The following is a 21,505-nucleotide window of genomic DNA, read 5'->3' on the forward strand; positions in this document are numbered from 1 at the left end:
TGTTCTGCCTGCTTTTTGCCTGCTCCTCGGGCACAGGCTCCACTGACCATTGCTTTCCCCCCAAAACTGAGCTCTTGGGCACCCTCTTACTTGGTTGCAACCATTCAAAACGCAACAGAAGCATGCTTTATTAAAAACATGGAGAGATCATCTCATTAGAGGAAGGATTTATTAGAGCAGAGGAATACAGGGAGTTTGATCTCATCCGTGCCTGGTCACTTTCTTCCTCTTACGCTTTTTGGACCCCACGAGACCCAAACAAAGGCTGGATGGTGAGGCTCTGGGGGCTTCTGAGTCACATCAGCTGTCCATAAAGGTCTTGTATCCTCCTCCACGCTTCCTCTTTTTAGTGAAGGAGGTTGATGCCAGCTTGTTTGGTGGACCTTGGTTTGCAAATCTGCATTTTAAACACCTTGGAAGCACAGAGGTAACAAGGAGAGGAGGGAAGAGCAGGCTTCAACCAAGCAGGGCTCCCATTTGCAGTGTAGTGGTTCATGTGGTGCTGGCCTGAGTTACCGAGCTGTGTTTGGATCCCCTCTCTGGGCCAAGGAAGGGATGGATCATTTTGTCTCACCTCTGACAGGAGCATGAAGCCCTGGTGAGTTTGATTTGGTTAACAGTGGCTTGCTAGGAATGTATTTGCTTGTGGTTTTAGAGGCCTAGCATGAAGCTGTTTATCTCCAGATGGCTTTTTAAACACAGCACAGCAGTGTTTCTGCTGGAGCACCGGTGGTCTGAAGAGCAGGCAATGGGACGGAAAATGGGAGCCGTGTCCTTCTCTTTAACAAATGAGGGAAGGATCTGCTTTTCCAGCAGCCTTCCTTCCAGCCTGGCAGCAGACTGGCCCTGAGCAGTGAAGAGCTGAGCTGGAAATCCAATTTCTGCTCAAGCAGAAGACCCATTGCTTTGGTTCAGTCGGTCAAAGCCAACGTTGGGCAGTTCCGGAGGTCAATAATTAGCGCTGTGATGGAAACAAGTGGGGTGCAGGAGGCAGGCGAGAGGGGAAGGTTGACTTATGGGTGACTTTATAGCACCTTGTCCCTTTCCTTGGGCAGCCAAGCTCAAACTCATTGAGTTGTAATGAGCTTTTGACCCTTTCAAGCTCCTGTGCCCGTCTCCTCTTACTCATGGGGGAAGAAGCAGCCACGTGGAGTACTGGAGATGGGAGCTCCCAGATCCTGACTCCTCCAGCTCCACTCTGGCTGTGGGATGCTGGAAGCTGCCATTATACCTGTGATTCAGGCTCTTTGTGAAGAGGCGATAATACTCTTCCAACTCAGAAGGGATTTGTAATTTAATGTTTGCAAAGTGCTTTAATACCCTGGGTTGAAAGGTGATTTATAATGGTGAACCCCAGTGTTCTCTGCTCTATTATGCACTTGGCTGTGTCCACTTATCCCAGTGGAGGCTTTTTTCCTTGCTTTTTCTCTTCCTTTTTCCCCCTCTTTTCCCTTTTAGCATTTGTGTAGTAGCTTCGAGCAAGAGCAGAGTTTGTGGCAGGCACAGTCTGCTCAATGAGTTTGCTTCCCAACGAGGTGCTAACTTATGCTGGTGATTTAAATAAAGATAGGGAAGGAAAGAAAAAGAGGATCTAAAGGTGAAGGGCACAGGAGATAGGCGATAAAGCTGTGAAATAGGGGTGGGAAAGCTGTTTAGATGATGCATGCATAAGGACAGTAAAAATGCTTCATAAATAATGTATTTGCATACTCCTGTATTCAGTGAGGGGGTATTTTCCGGCAGAACAGCCATTTCTCCCATCCATGGATGCTGGTTGGAGCAGGTCGGTGCAGGCTCCATCCTGCAGCAGGGAATGCTTTGGTGGGTCACACTCTGACTGGAAAACACAGATTGCGCCAAGCATAAGGTCTCTGCCTTGGCACCAGCATCTCTATAGCAGCTTTGGTCACACTACAGGGTGTGCAAGTGCTAACTTGCTGGATGTATTTCCCATTCAATGTTCAGATTGATGCTTTTTAAATCTCTCTTTGCTGAAGAGATGGAGAACACCAGGGAGCAAGGGAGGAGAGGCTGGATTGGCTTCCAAGAAATCAGTAAGTGTCCTCACCGGAATCCTGAGCAGGGATGTGGCCAGGTCAACTGCGCTGTAACTGTGCAGTGGTTGGGGTTAAATGTGGGGCTGTGCCTTCTCCTTGGCATCGCCATAGTCCTTAAGTGTTTTTTGATGGGCATCCCAAGCACTGGAGAAGGGAACTGGCACTTTGTGAGGTGTCTGTTGCTAGCTTTGAGCAGAGTGGAGTGCTTGTGAGAGGTGTTGGACTAAGTGGCCGTGGGGCAAGGGGTGCAGTCAGAGCAGCAGTGGGGTATCCCCATGTCTGGAGAGGCTGAGCAGGGAGGAATCAGTGGTACCCACGGATGCAGACTCCAGGCTTGCTCCCTTCTTGGGCAGTGGAAACCTGTTGATGGCATAGTGGTGGCCTGGGACAGTTTCTCCTGGTTACCTCCATCAGTGGAGGGTGTCTCATCCACACAAGAGCATCCCAATCTCCTGGGATTCTTCTCTCTCAATGACTCCTGCCCAGTTTCACCCCCATTTCTGCAGAGTTTGGGGGTTGCTCTGTCCAACCCAACCGTAGCTGACGGTGGTTAGGGTTAGGAGGGCTTCCGAGGCAGAGGGTCCATACAGGGCTCTGAGCAGGTTTTCTCCCTCTTCCAGGAAAATATAGTCCCTAAGACAGATGTAACTCAATGAGTGAAGCAACATGGATGTTAAACCCCAGCCAAACACGATGTAATGGGTTTGGAGACCTCAGGAGCTATTCCAGTGCTACTGAGCTGATGTCTTCATTTTCAGTGCCTGCCCTTCCTTCAGGCTGGGGCTCTCCTGCATCCCAGGTACAGCTTTACCTTTACCTACCCCTCTGTCTGCCTTCCAGGTTCAATGAAGAGCCCCATCAACAAGACAGCGCTGACCCTGATCGCGGTGAGCTCCTGCATCCTGGCCGTGGTGTGTGGCTCCCAGCTCTCCTGCCCGCTCACCGTCAAGGTGACGCTTCACGTACCCGAGCACTTCATTGCGGATGGTAAGACCCTCGGGGGACTCAGACCCTGCTGCCCCATAGGCTGTGTCTGGGACATGGGGGTCCCTTTCTTTGGGAATTGGCCTGATTCTGTTCAGCTGCACGGATCCCCCTTCCCAAAGGAGCAAAGCACATCCATGAGCCCCAGGCCAAAATCTGAATCATGGAATGGTTTGAGTTGGAAGGGACCTTAAGCTCATCCAGTCCCAACCCCTGCCACGGGCAGGGACCCCTTCCACTGGAGCAGCTTGCTCCAAGCCCCTGTGTCCAACCTGGCCTTGAGCACTGCCAGGGATGGGGCAGCCGCAGCTTCTTGGGGCACCCTGTGCCAGCGCTTCAGCACCCTCACAGTAAAGAACTTCTTCCTTAGATCTAACCTAAACTTCCCCTTTTCGGTTTAAAACCATCACCACTTGTCCTAACACAACAACTACTACTACTACATATTATTATTAGTAGTAGTAGTATTAGTACTAGTACTACTACTAAAGGCCCAAGGCCAAAATCTAGATCTTTATTATTAATATGATTACTATTATTATATGAGCCTGAGGCCAAAATCTCTGTAGCATCTTCTTACTGTTATCATTACTACTACGACTACTACTAATTGTGTCTGATGGATGTTCCTCTTTTCCCACAAACTCGCAGACAAGCCCCGAACAAGCAGACATCCTCCTGTCCTGCAGCAGCCAAGCTCCTCATCCCAGCCCCTTACAGCAGTGCAGAGGGAAATTGCTAGGGTTGAGCCAAGGCAGAGATGCTTTGAGCAATTAGATGAGGGCTGCTGTCACTATTGCTTTCTCCAAGCGGGCTCCTCGCGTTTGTTGTGTTTCACTGACCTTTTCTTTATAATGTGCAGTGAGCGTCGAGTGCAAGTTTTCGGTAAGACGAGGGCAAATTTCATTTTCTTCCAGCAGACAGGAGCCATTATTCAGTCGGTTTCAATTCCTCAGCTCCTGCACTCATCTCGCTGCTTGGGGCATGCAGAGGGGACACTTTTTCTCTGCCAGAAATGTGCTGATGCATCACCGTAGCTGCTGGGGTGTCCTGGCATGGCCAGCTCCTGTATAGCCCCCACTTTGGGGCTGGGATGGTGAAGGGGCAGGTCTAGGGGAGATTAATACTTTGGGGAGAGGTGGATGGTGAAGGGGATGCAGAGGCATGGCAGCAGCAGGGGATGGTGGAGAGGGGCTGAAACCATCACCCTGTGGTGGTGAGGGACTCATCAAGTGTTTTGAAGTGGGGTTCAGCCCTGCTAAGAGTGGTTTCTTCTTGGCTGTGATGTGTGTTTGTAGGCTGTTATGTGCACTGTAACAGTGACAGGGCATGTGCTCCCCCAGCTCCACCACTGCTTTGTTTGACCCCACTTCTCTGCACCAAGTGATGCAGAGAAGTGTTTGCCTCGGTAGGTGTGATGGGGATCATAAGTGTCTTATGGGATGGGTGTTGTGTGCAGTTGGTTGATGCCTCCATCCTGGTGCATGAAGCTGCTTCTGCTCTGATCCTGAGGGTGCTTCTAAGCTGCTGACTCTGGAAATTGCAACCCAGTCTCCAGATACATGGGCTATCAAAGCTTGGTCCTTCTTTAAGGGAAGGAGGCAAGTGTCTGCTTTGTAGTCTCAGGTTGGAGGAACTGAACGTCAGTGGAGTGATGTGAAAAAGCCATAACTTGAAATGGGACTTTCTACACCTTGACCTGCTTCTAGAAAGTTTAAGGGTTGTCCAAACTGCATATAAGTGTTCTGAAGTCTTGTTATTCTGAGTAGCTGGAGAACAGAAACTCCTTTTTGCAGTGGGGAAAGGAGGTTCCTTCAGTGTTAACTCACATCCCTTTGAGATGGGCACCAGCCAGTTCACTTGGACTGGGACTTCACAACTGGTTTTGGCACTTGTTGAAGATTATCTGGGAAGGGAGTGATGGAGATAGGACCTCAGCATCCTGCTCCTGGCCCAGGGAAGGCAGCACCTCCTTGAAAAAGAAGCTAAACCAGAATACAGTGTGACTGTGTGGAACGAACATGGAAAGCTGAGCCTGTGCTTGTCACTGGGAAACGGGTGGCAATGCAAATTATGCAAACAGGGAGAACACTCGAACGGAAATGACAATGAAATACCACTAAAACAGATTAATATCCTTGAAACTAGGGGAAATGGGATGATCTCCAGTCCCGACTTAATGACTTTGCTGAAGAGAATGTGGCGAGAGGACTGGTAGGACCGGCTTGGAGAAGAATTAAAATGAGCTTTGTGATGGAACTGTAAAACATAATTGCAAACTGCGAGATCTTTGTTAATATTTTTTATGAGAAACAGTCAAATTCCTCACCCAGAAGCAGCCAAGTACGCTCTGCAGTGGCTATCACTTTCGCTAAGATCTCATCACTTTATGCGATGGCAGAGTTCCTCGCCTGGGAAGAGAGAAGCTCTTAAAGTTGTCCCTTCTTTTCGAATGGCACAAATCCCAAGGCAGCACCCAACTGGCAGCAAAACACTATAAAACATTTAAGGGCACCACAGAACCAAGCTGGGCTGGGAAATCTTAATGGTACCCTGTGAAAACGGGGCTGCTTGTGATTGCAGGGGTTTGGCACCCGGAGTCTTATGCTGGTGGAAAAGATGGGACTTGCTTCTCTCTGGGGATGTCCTGAGTGGGTTTAAACCTGCTTTTGCTTGGATGCAAAGAGGGTTTGGTGTGGGCATTCCCCTGATGTCTTTGGCCTGGCTGAGGCTGGGAACTTTGATCATAGAATCCCAGACTGGTTTGTGGTGGAAGGGACCTTAAAGCTCACCCAGCTCCAACCCCTGCCACAGGCAGGGACCCCTTCCACTGGAGCAGCTTGCTCCAAGCCCCTGTGTCCAACCTGGCCTTGAGCACTGCCAGGGATGGGGCAGCCACAGCTTCTCCGGGCACCCTGTGCCAGCGCCTCAGCACCCTCACAGGGAAGAATCAGCCCTAGGCCAGCTTCTCACGTGGCACCTGATGGTGTGCACGATATTCGTGAAGTTAACTTGCACTTAAATATCTGCTTCCTGGAGCTGATCTCTTCTGTATTTTGCATGATGATCAGGTAGGCTCCAAGGAGGCAGGGATGGTGCGTTCACAGGAGGTGTTCCCATGCAAGAGAAGGGTGAGTACCCTCTCAATTCCTCTTTGAAATGTGCTATTTCAATAGCCAAGGAAAAATCCTCAAGCGGAGCAGGTATCAACACCTCTGCAGGAAAAGCCAAACCAAGGCAGAGGCTGAAAGATATCCCTCTCCTAGCAGATGAGAACTCGTCTTTGAAGGGAACTTTAAATAGCTGCCAGCAAGCTCTAGCGACTCAGGAGCCAAGTCCAACTTGGGAAAAGGAGGGGTGCAGGGGGAAGCCCCATCAGATGCCTCCAGCTTTCCCTTCTGCAGCAAGCAATGGGGTTAGAGGAGGAAGCTCCTGAGCCCCCTGGAGTCGCAGCATAGGAAAGGGGAGGGGAAGGGCTGGGGCCAGAAGCCAACTGGCAGCAAAAGCTGGGGGGCTATATTCCAAGCAGCAGTGTTAATGACCAGCCGGTGCCTATTGCCCTTATTTCTCTCCCTCAGTTCATCTTCTTCCTTTTGCTCATTTGATGGGGTCCACCCCCAGCTCCTCTCCCCCTCTTAGCAATTACTGCCTGGTTTGTACTGCTCCTCTGCCTTCATAGGGTGGCCAAATCCAGGGAAGCCTGGCAGAAGCATCCCTGCTCTTTGTTGGTGGGGAAGGATGGGGACGTCCTGCCCCTCAGAAATGGGCTGGTGCCCCTAACCCTTCTCTTGGCATGCAATGGTTGGAGCATCCTCTTCCTTCTGCTGCCCCAGGGCATCATGTTTAGGGACAGCCTCTGCCCATGCCGAGCAGAAGGCATCACTCTGATTGGATTTATAGAAAGGTTGGTTGTGGCTTTTATGAGGATATGGAAGTGCAAAACATTATTTAGAGGACCCTTTAGTGCCAAAAAGGAGGAAGAAAAGAAACAGAGCCCCTCCGTGTGAGCGATAAAACTATGTGAATATGTGAGGCACTGGGCTCTGTACATCCAATAGTTGGGGGCTTTTCTCCCCTTGTAAGCAATCATTCAAAAAGCAGAGGTACAGCAATGGGAGCGGCTTGCAGGGAAGGCAGGGCTGGGGAAAGATGCCCCAGAGGCCTGAGCCTGGAGTATGTCCTTGCTTCACAACGGTTTGAAATATAGTGTCAATTAAAGCTTCCCATTTTTACAGCCTGCAAAGAGGTTATATATGGTGTGGGTGGATGTTTGGATCCGGATACTTTAGTGGGAGAGGGACGTGAGATCCTCTGGTGCATACTGAAGGAGGCAAGACTACATTTAGCTAGGGGCTTGTAGGGCTTTGTTTTATAAGTGGAAATAAAGGGCATAAAGCAGGTTTCTGTCACTTCAAAGGCATCTCGGGGCACTTGTAGCCTCCTTCCCTCCTGTTGTGAGACGCGTGCAGGAGGAGATGTGGTTATCCCTGTCTGAGCTGCGGGCTGGGTGGTTTATGCAGGTCAGGAGCACAGCACAGTCCTCCTGCAGGCATGGATGGATTCCCATAGGATTCACACCGTCCTGCAAGCCATAGGGGAAGAAGGAAACCCCAGCCCCAGCCTGTGCAAAGCCAGGAGGTGGAACTGCCATCGTGACCATGCTTTGGGTTTGATGCAGAGCTGGAAGAAGCTTCTTTGTGTTTTGCTTTTTGCTTCTAAGCTTCGTGTGTCTGCATCTGCCCGGTGATGTTCTGCGGTTGTCACGCAGCTGATGGGCAATTGTTTCATTTGAAGATGATTTCCTACCTTCCCCCACCACTGATCCCTCCAAGGCGCCGGTGGAATTGGATGCTGCTATTAGCAGCCTGTGTTAATTTCCCCCGAAGATTGCCGGAGCTCTGCAGTCTGCAATTGTTGGACTCGCAACAACTTCTCATTTTGGTTTTAATTAAATGTGTTGCTTTAAATTGTTTGCTTTTGACATTTCCTGCTCAATCTTCTGCAGCCCTCGGAGGTGACCAGGCATTAACTTGTGTCCTCAGGTGCTTGCCTGCGTGTGTTCAGTACGTGCCATAGAGAAATGAGCAGTGAGAGGTGGGAGCCTGCTGCTTCCCCATCCTGTTTGACAGCAAGTTGAAGCTGGAGATGCTCTTTTTACATGTGGAATACCCCAGAAGGATGGAGAAAGGGGTCTGATCTGAAAGGCATCCAAGCTTTCAGAGGGATGCTGCCGTTGCAGTCCCCTACATCCTCCAGTTGGTCCCAACCCCCTTTGGAATCAGCAGAGGGAATTGGCTGGATTTTTCTTGTGCTGTTTCTTCCCCTTGGAGTCATTCTACTGCTCTGTGGAGACCGGGTCAGGGCTTTGGCAGAAGCAATGCCTTCCTATTGCAGCCTTGGTGCCAGATCTGCGTGCCTTGGACCCTGCATGTTTCTGGAGGCCGTGTCTAGGGGCAGCTTTACAAATTGCCTTTAATTCCATCAGCTCTTAACCACTGGGTCACCTCCGTGTCTGCATTACAGCTCCCTCCTGTTCCAGCACCCGTTTGGCTGGGTGAGGAAATGTGAGCAAATGGCTGCAGCGTTACCAGACATGAACTCTAAATATTAACATCAATTTATGAACTGTATCAGCACGGATCAAAGGGATTCCAAGATGGTTTTACAGCGTGAACGCTCTTTGCATGAGGAACTAATAAGATTCTGGAGACTGAAGTACATCGTGTTTTTATCGTGCTTTTGACAGGCTTGTGAACCTGCATCCATTCTCCCCTGTGCCACAACCGTGCCGGGCTGCTGGGGCAGCTTCACTTTGCCTCTTCCTTTCTCCTTTGCAGGATTCATCAAAGCCAAGCCAGGGGGATTCAGGCTGGTATTTGGATGGTGTCAGCAGGGGCTGGTTCAAAGCCAGCAGTTCCTGCATCCTGAGAGAGGCAGGATGCACCCATCACCAGGGAGGTGGCATCTCCCAGTGCCTGCTCACCTGCCAACACCATTTACCCTCTAATTTGGCAGGGATGGTGGGTGAAGACGGCAGTAACGCATATCCTTAACCAACTAACTTGCTTCCTTTCATAGATGGAGAGATACAAACATTGACTCATGCATCCATAGGATGAGACCCTGCTTGCTTGCAGCATGGTGGTCGGTCAGTCCTGGGATCCTGGCTTAGGCCACACTTGCTTTTGAACCAGAATTCATGGGTTACCTGCAGCAACAGTGATGCAGCAGTGCAGTGAGGGGTTTTGGAGGCTGCGTAGCTAGGAACATGCTACTTTATCATTCTTCCAACACTACTTGTACTTGTTGTACCACTGCTGATGTGCAATCTCTCAGTGAATGGTGGTAGCTTGCCTCAGTCCCATGGCATAATAACTTTGCACGTGATGCCTCTTGGTTATGTTTCCTGCCATCCTGGGAGGATGCTTGGTCTTGGTGCTGGCTGAAAAATCTCCGTTCACAAACACTTTGTGCTTTTTAAACCTTATCATAGCTCATCCGTCTTATACTTCGTGATGTGATTTGATTTAGGCTGGATTTCCTCAAGCCCTTGTCCAATATCTAGAGAGCATCGCTGAGGAAGAGCCCCAGGCTGGAGCGTGGGAGTTGGGAGATAGGGAGCATTAAGGAGAAGCTTTTCTTTAGGAGTCTAATTTCTGTCTCAGCCATTGCTGGCCCAGATGCCTACTGATGATAGAGATGTGCTGTTACCAACACCTGCACAATGGTATTGCCTAGAAACACCATGGGAGATGTCACTGCAGAGTAAGCTTGACCACAAGGCCATGGTGTGATGATGCCACTTGGGTTTGGGAGAAGTTGGCCAAGTCCTCACCTGCTGTATGAGGTTAAACATGGGCATTGCCTGTCAGAAGCTCAGCCCTGGTGAAATCAAGAGTGAGTGCCAAGGAACCCTGAAGAAACCGTCTGTCAGAATGATCAAGAAAGTGCAATTTAACACTTAAAATGTAACCCTGCTCCTCCCACAGGAAAGATGCTTCGACTTGGAGCTGTAATTACATGCAGATTTGTATCACTAATTTGCTTCTGCTTTGCCAGAGTGAAAAAGCTCTGGCAGGATTGACAGTGCTTCTAAGGGATGGGGGTCTCTGGGCTTGAGCCAAAGATCAGTGGCTCAGGAGCATTGGTGTAGGCAGCCCTGGCTCTGAAAGTAGTTTGTGTGCTAAAAGTACATCCGTGAGTCAAGGATGTAAACTGTATGCACTTTGGCTGATGGGAGAGTAAATGAAAGATGTGCCTATAGGCTTTTGTGGGTTTTAAAAGTGGCTATCATAACATTCTGGTTAGGCATTTCATCTTGTTCAAGAGAGAAACCAAAAAGGAAGATAAAGTGGGTAGCTTGGGTTTTAACCCAGTGTGAAACTGTCCCTGGATTCAAATTAGAATATGGAATTAAGAGTTTGACTTTGAAGGATCAGCCTCCCAGTACCTAAAGGGGCTACAGGAAATCTGAAGAGAAGCTTTTTACAAGTGTAGGGACAGGCCAAGGGGAATGGCTTTAACCTGCCAGAGGGAGACTGAGATGAGCTCTTAGGCAGAAGCTCTTCCCTGTGAGGGTGCTGAGGCGCTGGCCCAGGGTGCCCAGAGAAGCTGTGGCTGCCCCATCCCTGGCAGTGCTCAAGGCCAGGTTGGACACAGGGGCTTGGAGCAAGCTGCTCCAGTGGAAGGGGTCCCTGCCCGTGGCAGGGGTTGGAGCTGGATGGGCTCTAAGGTCCCTTCCAACCCAAACCAGGCTGGGATTCTGTGACTGCCTACCCGATTAGTCTGTGGATGCAATCCTGCACCAAGCCTGGTTTGCTTCCTTGGGTCAGTGTATGTGTCCTGGGCATCCAACATCTATCTGGTTCTTCTGCATTGCTTGAAAGACATTTAAGACCAGGCCAGGAGAGAGGTGATCAATGCAAAGAGCTGATAGGGGAGGAGTTGTCTCTTTGGGAAATGTTCTTTCAAGTTTAACAAGGAAAACAAGAAAGGTCTCCAAAGAAATCAAATAGAGTTGTTCTTTGTACCTATAGAGCAGAGCAAGGGGGTAATCCCTTCCTCTAGTTTAAATATCTGTGACAGGATTATAATTGTGTGATGGTAGAGGAAAGGATACATTAATAGCAACATGTAGTATGACCTCCCATAGCTTTCCAGCACAAAATACTAATATTAGATGAAAAGGAATTTTGTTGGCCAAGAAACAGTGAATGGAGCAAAGACAAAAAGAGCAGAGGGAGGAAGAAATAGAAAGTCTTAAAAAAAAACTCGTATTTTGATCTTTTCTCTTGAAAAGAAAGGAAAAACCAAACCCTCTTGGCTTCCTTTTGGGTGCTTTGTTCTTTTCCCTTGTTCGCTATCTCTTCTGAGCTGTTTTATCCTGTTGTGTTCTGGAAAATGGTTTTTGAAATGTCAGAAACTTCAAGCCTCTTTTGTCAAGGCTTAAGCAGTTCCACCGAACTTTGAAGGAGACCCCAGCATGAGAGACATGAACTTTTGATGCTGCCTTAACTGATCTGGCTTTGATCAGTGTTGAAGGATGGGGGCAAGGGGGGAAACACACGCATACATAAACCCAAACAAATCCCCCGAGGTTCTGGTAGACCTTATGGGGCCGGGAGGCAGTTGTGGAGCTGAGAACTGATGTTCGTGGTGTGGTGATGCTGCTCCATGGTGTAAAGCCAACACTGCTTGAGGGATGTGTCCTGCAATGAGGGTTCCAGGAGGTGGTGGTTATGGATGGAGAGCTGCTGTTTTGGCGTTGTATTCCCTTGTTTGGTTGCTTTACACAGAGACCATGTCTCTGTTTAAGGGGGATTTCACTGAGCTTTTGAGTGAGGAGCCCAAAACTTGAGTCTTGGCAGGCATCATCGGGGTGATGGGGCTGGCAGCAGAGGACAGCAGCATGGACAGTGTCTCTGGGTGTCCTCAGAGAGGGGATCTGCTGATTGTGGGCATTGTTTGGTGGGGTCTGAGGTCCTTGAGGTGGGTTTTCAGAGGGTGGTATGGAGCCAGGTCTACCCCGGCTGTGTGAGTGCCTTGAGATCCCCATCACCCCCTTCCCTCCTCTTGATATCCCTCCATTGACAGACTGTATGCTGGTGAAAACAAACCTGGCTGGTATGCCCGACAAGCTGAAGACATTTGAAACGGCTCTAGCTTGGAAAATGTTTGTTCTTGGTAGTTTCTAAAAGGATTTGATACTCAGCCTGCCCTTTCTGAGCTTTTCAAGATGTTTTTCATGGTGACTTTTGAAAACTGTTTTCTGTGTTTAGAGTCTCTGAAAATAAAGAGGAAAAATTGTGTGAAAAAGCTTTGAAATCTTCCAAATTTTAGCTTTCAAAATATTTGCAAAACACCTTTTCCTGCTGTTTCTTTTTTTCCCCAGGCAAGCAATAAAGGGATCAGGGTTGGGATGTTTGTTTGTATTTTCAATGGGAGCAAAGGTGATGAGAGTGTCTGTGTACATCTCTTAATCTTATTCAGCTGAGCTGCAGCACTCGGCTTCAGATGTGACAAGGTTTCTTGCTGGAAGTTGTCCCCTTTCTCCTCCTAGGAAGAAAGGAAAGTGTTTATAATTAACTAAACCCTTCAATTTCCCCAAGTTTGGGGTTTATTCTTCTACTGGAGTAGAAAAGCCTGTTTTACACTGACCTTAGAGTCATAGAATCACAGAATGGTTTGGGTTGGAAAGGACCTGAAGATCATCCAGTTCCAGCCCCCTGTCATAGGCAGGGACACCTCACACTAGCCCATGTCCCCCAAGGCTCTGTCCAACCTGGCCTTGAACACTGCAAGGGATGGGGCAGCCACAGCTTCCCTGGGCACCCTGTGCCAGCGCCTCAGCACCCTCACAGTAAAGAACTTCCTTATATCTAACCCGAATCTCCCCTGCTTCAGTTTGAACCCATCACCCCTTGTCCTATGGCTACAGTCCCTGATAAAGAGTCCCTCTCCAGCATCCTTGTAGCCCCTTCAGAACTTGGATTGAGGGATTTTGGGGTCAAACATTTTCACTGCTGTTTTTTGCTTTAAATTTTTAAACTTTCAGTATTGAGGATGATTCCTCAATCAGACTCATTAAGATGAAAATAAACTTGAAAATATCAGTCCTTTTCTAAGTTTTAGTTGCATTATATTTCAGAAGGCTTTTCTGTTGAATATGACAAAGCTTGATGAATTTGCAGGTAATGTCAGGCTTCCCAAACCTGCGTTTTTTTCCATGGACACCAAACCTCTGCTGAAAGAGAAGTTACAAGCTCCTGTCCAGGTGTCACGTTTTGGTGTGGATTTAGGACATACTCCCATAAATACATTGTTGGGTTAGGGTTTCTTTTTAATACTCAGCAGCAAATAGGGTTTTCCAAAGGAAATGAGGATTTGGCAACAGGGCTGTGAATGGACTTCTTCCTGCTGAGGACCTTAGCATGTGGGGATGGATGGTCATTGTCCACCCCAGCCAGGGGTCCTGCCCTGTGCATAGTCCATCCCCTCCAAGATGCTCTGCCAGCTCAAGTCACCTTCATCTTGATGAACACTAATACTATGACTGTTGTATGTCTGAATTGCTTCTGTTGCTTTCAGACTGGCTGTATTGTAACTAGAAGTGGGGTTCATTAAGTAGGGATTTAATCTAGAGCTATTGCTTTAGCTCTTCAGTCTTTGGGTGCAGAGGGAGTTGTCTGTAGCTGAGCCTCAAAATGTGCTTACGTGATTCCAAAGCCTCGCTCTTTATTAGGGATCTACAAAAATAAGGAAGAAAGGAAGATTGACATGTTACTGCATAGCCACGTACGCGTAAATAGTAAACACTCCCAATGGGTTCACGCTGCATTTCTGTTTGGTAAAACAAACCAGCAACAGTTTAGCATTGGTATTTCAAGCTGTCTTTAAATATTTGTGGCAAAGAATGGTAATTAGAGAGAAAATGATGTGGTTCTAAGGTACTTCTCAGTGCTCAGTGTCTCGATGCTTTCCACTGGTGGTGTGGAGTTTACCCAGCAATTTACTGCAGTTGTGTGTCTGATTGAGATGCATCCTGCAGCCTTGGTGATGCAGGCTCCTGCCTTGCTGGGTCTTCAGAGCAGCTGGGTCTCCAGAGCAGCTGGATCTGGGAAGTCTAATTTCCATTTGCTTGAACAGTCAATAGCTTGGCAGCTTCCATCAGCTTTGAGTGTGGAGATGTGGCTGTGAATGTGTTTATGGTGTATAAACAGTGTAAATGTAGAAGACTTGAATTCATGTGAAATTAGAACTCAGATTTGTGTGATGCTGAGATCTTGGGATGCTTGAAAATGGGGTTGCTCACTGGGATGCTTGACTTCAGGCTCTGCTTATTTTATACTTTATATTGTGCAAGATGATGTTCAGAAGAACTTGCCAAAGCGCCAGTGATTCTCTCCAGAAGGAAATTAGGAGGTTGTGTTCAGGCAGGTTCATGTAGGGTGGTTGCTGCTGTGGGTTTTTATCCTGCTTTCATTGAGCTAAGATCTTTACGTGGTGCTTAGCGAAATGATGTCCCAGTCCTTTATTAAGTGACACAAGCCTTCAGGCTTCATGAAAATATGCCTTGGATCTATAGATTTGTCATCCTTGGAGAATCACTAAGAAGGATTTGAATCTTCATATAGTGGTTGCAAATTTTACCCACGTTTGCAAGTCCTAACACTTACTGGAAGGGTGGCTGCGGGCTCCTGGGCTATTTGGTGGTTCCCCTTGCCCCCTCCTCTTTGAAGGCTTCTTCTCCCCTGTTTTGAAAGGCTTTTACCCTGGTAACTTTTGCAAAACACCACTTAATGGCAGAGGTTTTTTTGCTCCCCTCTGATCTGTGCGGCCCTATTACAGAGGCTGTCTTATAATCAATGTAATTGAAGATCAGAGTTAATGAGGACCTCTGTGCCTGCAAAATCCCCCAAGCAATGCTAGGCCTCAGATGTTAGATAAGGAAATGATTGGGCTGAACTGAAAATCTATTTGGCTAATTAGATGATGCATATTCCCAGATGCCAGTGGGGAAAAAGAATGTTTCACAAAATAAACGCGATTTTGGAAGAAAACACTTTTGGTAGGAATTAATTTCTAGCTCTTGGGAATGTCTCTGATACGAGACCATTCATATAAGAAGTTGTGTGTTGGGTCAATTCCCTCACCTTGACTATGGAAGTGAAGTGGGAATAGCCCATGTGGCCACTGCCCATTCATATCCTGAGCCTTACATCCTCATGGACACCACCTGCATGAGCTAGGGATGAGATGCTTCAATCTTATGGATCATGTTAGTTACATTGGTCCACATTTCTGCAGAGATTTCGGAGTCAAATCCAGTGTCTCATGGTGCTATGTAGTGTAAGTGTAGGGGAGAAGAGTGTCCCAGCTGGTGGACCATTTGCTGGTGCACATTCATATGGAGAGGAATGGTCAAATGAAGTTCTTTGGGTCCGAGTGTTGGTGAACGTGATATTATTTTGCTGATCTTGACATCACAGCAGCTTCTGAAGAGTCGAGTGTTCTGCTATTGGGCCAAAATGCATGTCTGGTGGGGTGTTTTGTTTGGGTTATTTTAGCTTCTTACACTCACCTAACACACTTCTTTCCCACCTTCCAGGCAGCAGCTTCGTTGTGAGCGAGGGGAGCTACTTGGACATCTCTGACTGGCTTAATCCAGCCAAGCTGTCCCTGTACTATCAGATCAATGCCACTTCCCCCTGGGTGAGAGACCTCTGTGGCCAGAGGACCACGGATGCCTGTGAGCAGCTGTGTGACCAGGAGACAGGTAAGGGAGGCTGGGGGAGAGTGAAGACCCTGGGAAGCTTGGAACTGTGAGGGAGAAGGTTTATCTCTGGGTACTTCGACACCCACTCGGTTCACCTCTTCAGCCTGGTGTTGGGCATGGAGGTCCAAGAAGTACCAGCAGGGTCACCCAGCGGTGAACCCCATTAGCAAGGTGTAAAGGAGATGGGCAGAAGGATGGGGATTTGAAATGGTGGAGCTGTCACCTCTTTATGTGGCAGCAGCAGACACGTGGGGTTAATCTGTAAGCTGTGCTCTTTGCTGCCTGGTTTGGACACCCTACTCACGAGCTTACCCCATCTCCATCCCTTTGCTCTTTTGACCGTTCCACTGCAGAGCATCACATTTTCCATTAGTGTTCCTGCCTGATGGTCACCTCGGTTGAATCTCTTTAGCTCTTCCTCGTGCAGTTGGGAAGTTGCCATCTTTCCTCATCTGTAAATGACCTTTTTGCTGAGCATATTCTGCTTGCAGCCAGCACTGCTTGGGCTCTGAGATGTGGGGCTGGGCGATGGAGAAGTGCCACCATTCCTTCTGCCCTGCATGACAAACAAAGGTCCTGGCCTCTGCACTGAACTGGGCCCATAGAAAACAGCAAACATGCAACTGGTGAATGGGGGCAGGGGGTTTGCAGGAGTGGAAATAAGTATATGTGATCCCAGCCAACGGCTGGCCGTTGAGAGGTGATGTCTCAACTGGAATGGGTGACGGGACCTCGCATGGGTGTTGGTGGAGCAGACTCATGGCTGCAAATAGGGACGTTGGTTTCTGGTTTGCCGGGGGGTTGGAGGGAGATGGCTCACAGAGGAGACCTTTTCTAAGCCTCCCACTGCTGTTATTAGCATCTTGAGGGGAAGAAATCCTTCATGAACACACCATAGGCTGACAGGGGGGACCCTGTTCTCATCCGTCCCTGCTCTGCTGAGGTGCACATACTGAACACGGTCACAGAAATGTTTTCTTGCTCACGAACGTTCTCTTAGTGCTCCTGTTCCTCAAGGCTTGTCTGCATGGAGGCACTGGCAGGCACTGCTGCAGCAGGATGATTACTTGGGATGAATTTCCCGTGTAGATGAGCCCTGAGCATCACCTACAGTCCCAATGAGGGCTGGGAGGTGACAGCAGCCACCCCGGCAGATGGAGTCGGAGCGGGAGGAGGCTTTTCTCATCCAGATGTCACAGAGCAGAAGGGTTGTTTCAGGCAATGGCGAAACGCAGCCACCCCAGTGGGAGAGGAGGATGCGCTCAGCTCTCCCTCCATTCAGAGGAGGAGGAGAGAAAAAGCTCTGCCTGCAGCAGAAATGCATGGAGCCACACCATGACTTCCCCCTTGGAAGAGCCCCCCCCTCCGCCATCCTTAGCATGGAGCAGGGCTGCTTTAATGCTCACATGGCCTCTGCTGCGAGGAGCGGCTGTTTCCCCGCACCATCCCAGCTGCTGCTCCCCCTCCCTCCCCAGCTCACAGGAGCAGCTTGTCGCTCTCACTGGATGCCCCACGCTTGAGCAGGATGTGTCAGATCTCATTTGTAGGGAAGGCAGGGATGCTCCTTAGCCCAGGATATGCTCTGCTCCGCACCGCGCTGGATCCGAACCTTGCCAGCTGCTCTACAGCTCCTGTTCTTGGTTCCCATCCTCCCTGCTCACCCATGGTGGGAGCCAAGGACAAAGCAGCCTTCATCTGAACCTTCAGGTTCCTCGCCTGAAATCTCGATTGGCTTCTTTCCCTTCTCTCCAGCCTGGGATTTTGCATGTGGATAAAGGAAAATCTTTCTTGTGTCAGTTGGATCCACTGGGATAGAGCAGGACTGGCCAATGGGATTGTTGATATTCAGAGCCTAAATCTAAGACCCCTCTTAAGAAGTCCAAACTTCACAAGAGCTGAGCAACCACCCACTGAAAGTGATGCCTTTGGAAGTGCCTTTTTGACGCCCTATCCCAGGCCATAGCCCCAAGCACGCACTTAACAGTCATCACCATTGAGCAGCCTTTAACTGGTGAGGAGTTCCCGTGCCAGGCTGGGGCAGGCTGTAACTCCATGATACACTGCATGTATTCTCAGATTTATTTTTATGAATGTCATTCTGTTTTTAAGGGTGATTTATTTTTATCGCCACGAGAGAGGCAGGCCTGTGGTTTTACTGTGGGACATAAATCCTGCCTGAATTTCAACCTTTTCAGGTCAGGGATTTTCATCAGCTCCGTGAGCATCCCAAGCGATGAATGCTGAGGGTTTCCCCTGCCCTCTGTCCTCTCAGGCTGGGTGAAGCGTCCATGAGGACTGGGGTTTGTCCTGTCTAGAGGAAAAAAAGCCTTGAAGGTTTCTCATGTGGAGAGTGCACAGGCAGGTTTGAGGTCCTGCAGTACATTTATTGCATAACTCCATGGTTGTGTGGATACAGCCTTGTCCCAAAGCCTCCTTGCTCCGGGGTGTAAGCAGACCCCTGTGGGCAGCACTCGACATCAGTGACATTGCCACAGGCTCCTGGCACGTGTTTAAGGACCTCCAGGTCACGTATGCTCTGTCTGCTGAGTCTTACCCCTTCCCAGCACTGCAAACCTCCTTTGGGGTTGGAGTTTTAGATGAGATCTGTCTGTACAATGTGCTTACTCATGACTCCAGCCACCAAGTACTCCTTCAGTATGAGTAATCCGCTGTGAAAGCGGAGGCTCTGAAACGCTAGGAAATGCCAAAATACGTTTTGCTTGCCTGACCTTAATTTGCCTTCCCTTGTGTCTTCACCGTGTGACTCACTCTTTAATTAAATGATTGCAGCCCCCCCCCTGACAGATTTCAAACCCTCTTTGCAAAGCACCAGCTCGTCAGAGCTTGTCAGAGGGAGCACCAACATCTGCACGTGAGCAAAATACCATCTTCCTCCTTTCCCCCCTGCCTTAGAAACAGGCAAGCTGGTTGATCAACTGTAGATACAGGTGTAAATGGATGCTGCTGAAGGTCTTCCCCCTGCAGATGCAACACAGTGGCCATGCCCCGTCCACGACATCAGATGGGGCAGGTACCTCGCCAGGGTCGGGATGTGGTCCTTGTGGTCCTGAGGATGGGATCCAAATCTTCCCATCCTCTTGGCAGGAGCTGGCTGTGGTGCTTGGAATGAGAACAGGGAAAGGTTTGTCATCTTCTGGGACGTGCCATCAGCTCTCTTCGCTCTCTGCATTTTGGACAGATGTGGAGCACATTGGCAGTGCCACCACTCATACCATGCACTGAGATACCTCTTGTGTAAGATTCAGGAGTGCTTTTTCCCTGGCCTCCATTCCCAGCACCGGTAACATTGATGAGAGCATCTGTTTCCAGCAGCATATGCAAATCCTGATTTGTGAGCACAATTACCTACTTTGTATGCACAAAACTGATTCATTCGCACATTCTGTGGGCATTGCTTAAGAGACCTGCTGGAGAATCGGTCCCTTAGGGCCAAGCGCTGGAAGAAACAGCCTCTGATTCTGTGCTGTCAGGCTTGCTGGAGCAGTGGCATAAATGAGATGGATGACACCTTGATTAGCAGGTGCAAATGGGTGGGATTTTTTTTCTCCTCCATCTATAAATCAGGCATTTTGCCCTCAAAATCCTCTCCTTTGCATCCACAATGGATGGAACCCCCAAAGCAATAGGCGCCGGCTTGTAAGGACCAAAGGAGATGTGGTAAGGAAGGGTCTTTCTGGAAAGGAAGCAGAAAAGGTTTCCATCATCTCCCAAATGGAAGTTTGTCACCAGACCTGCAGGCGGTGTTCATGTGCAGGTAGGACGGAGGTCTTATGGGCAGGACACAGATGAAAGTCACCTTTAAACAGGGCCATTCTTTAAAGGTAACCTGTTAAGAGGATTTAGGGGTGGCAGTGCTGAGCAGGTAAATCAGGAGATGACCCGTCGGTGAGGGTGTGTGTTTATGAAAACAGCCATTTCCTCCCATAGTTCAATTTAATATCATGCAGGTTTTTGCACACATCAAGCAATATTTGTTTGTTCTTGTGCACTTCTGCTATTTTCGCTGTTGGAGGACCCGACCGTCTTTATTGACTTAGACTTTTCTAAGATGAGCTTCTGTCTCTCTAAGGTATGGAGTTTAATAACTTGGTCAAAACCCATGTAATATAGGATTTCTCTTCATGTGGCGGCACAGCTTGCCTCGTGCACCAAGCAGGGCAGGAGGCAGTTAACTCCCAAGTTAATTTAGCTTCGGGCTGAAGTGTTATACATAAACAGCAATCAAAATGCATGCCTTGGAGGGGGCTGAGTTAAGGTTATCAGTGCTGTCTTTACACTCTCATTTTCTGCCATTAGAGTGTTTAATCCTGCAGTTGCTAATGTTCTTGTAATGGCATTTCTGTGCCTATCTAAAGACCACGGAGGGGAGGGAATAAGAATGAGTTGTGCTTTACAGAACTGGCCCTGGACCCATCTCTATGGCTTGACCCATCCCACCAGTGCTGCAGGAGGTGGCTTCTCACTGCCATGGTCAGTTGTGGGGCAGTGTTCTCCCCAGACGATGACAACTGTGGCACATTGGACCACCCTTGGGACCTCTTGCTGCTTCCTTGCATCAGCCGTGCATGTGTGCCCAGGGAGATCTTCCTTAGCGGTGCGGCGTAGGAGCTGAACAGATGATAAATGAGAGTATAATCCATGCAGAGCAGAAACCTAAACACAATCCTTGGAAGCTAAGCTTGCGCTTAGGTGTTACGATGGATCTGGGTGAATAGGGTGACTTGCAGAAGCGGGAGAGGATGGATAACTGTCACATTAAGTCCAGGTTTTCCCTGTGCTGGGTCAGCTGGACAGAAGCCGCCTTCCCTGTCTCATTCCTTGAAAGCTAAAGTGATTTTATAGACATTTCCCATCAGCAGGAAGCAGAGACTCCGCTTTGGAAAGTGCCACCCCTAAAAGGACTGCAGACAGCAAGGGCAGGGGGAGAAGCTTTGTTGGAGGAGCCATGGCCCTGGGTAGGAGCCAGCCCTGACTGAAGGAGCAGCTCTCTGAAGATGCTTCACTTGCTCATTAAAGTTGGGAATTCCATGGACTATTAAGACCCTTGTTCATCTTTGCCTGTGCTTAATTGCCAACTTACGCCCTTCTGAAAAGGGGCCCTTGCTCTGCCATATCACAGGGGCACAGCAAACTCCTTAGGAAGGGTTTTGTTGTGGGGTTTTTAACTTTCCTCGCCTCCAGCCCTCTGTTGATGGAAAGCCTGGTGCCAACCCTTGTGCAGATGTGTCTTGTTCTATCCCTGGTGATCTCAGCCTTGTCATCATGCTGCTGGGAGCTGCTCCTCCCAGGGGATCAGCACCAAGGCACCCACTGGCTCAGGTACCGGAGCATGAGATGCTGCACTCACAGCCCAGCAGATACCTGGATGTTTTATTGTTCTTTATACAGATTTTAAGCAGAAAATCTCCTGCCTGGGGGAGGACTTGGTGGCTGAGATCTCTTGTGTAGTTCTTGGAGTTTGCTTATCCCTTGTGACCATCCCTCAGGAGGAGGTGCCTCTTTGGGGGGCCCGTGGCACCTTCCCATGGGTTATCATAGATCTGGATGCAGCCAGATCTGCCTGCATGGGACTTGCTGTAGGCAGGGAAGGAGATGGGCCAAGGCAGTATTGCATGTGGTTTGGAGACAGCGTTGAGGACCACTGGACTATACCATGCCCTGGTGGGAG

At 49.0% G+C, this 21,505-nt stretch overlaps 1 protein-coding gene across 6 annotated transcripts in view; it reads left to right on the plus strand.

Moving 5' to 3' along the window:
- ASTN2 (astrotactin 2) overlaps positions 1 to 21,505 on the plus strand; it is a 340,921-nt gene that overhangs the window by 130,194 nt on the left and 189,222 nt on the right. For all 6 annotated transcript variants that reach the window (XM_065695849.1, XM_065695846.1, XM_065695847.1 and 3 more), the window contains 2 exons: positions 2,898 to 3,044; positions 15,649 to 15,816. In XM_065695849.1, coding sequence (XP_065551921.1) covers positions 2,898 to 3,044; positions 15,649 to 15,816 — 315 coding nt within the window. The remainder of the gene's footprint in view (positions 1 to 2,897; positions 3,045 to 15,648; positions 15,817 to 21,505) is intronic.

The sequence above is a fragment of the Lathamus discolor genome, chromosome 15 (genome assembly GCF_037157495.1).
Source record: "Lathamus discolor isolate bLatDis1 chromosome 15, bLatDis1.hap1, whole genome shotgun sequence".
Taxonomy (NCBI): Eukaryota; Metazoa; Chordata; class Aves; order Psittaciformes; family Psittacidae; genus Lathamus; species Lathamus discolor.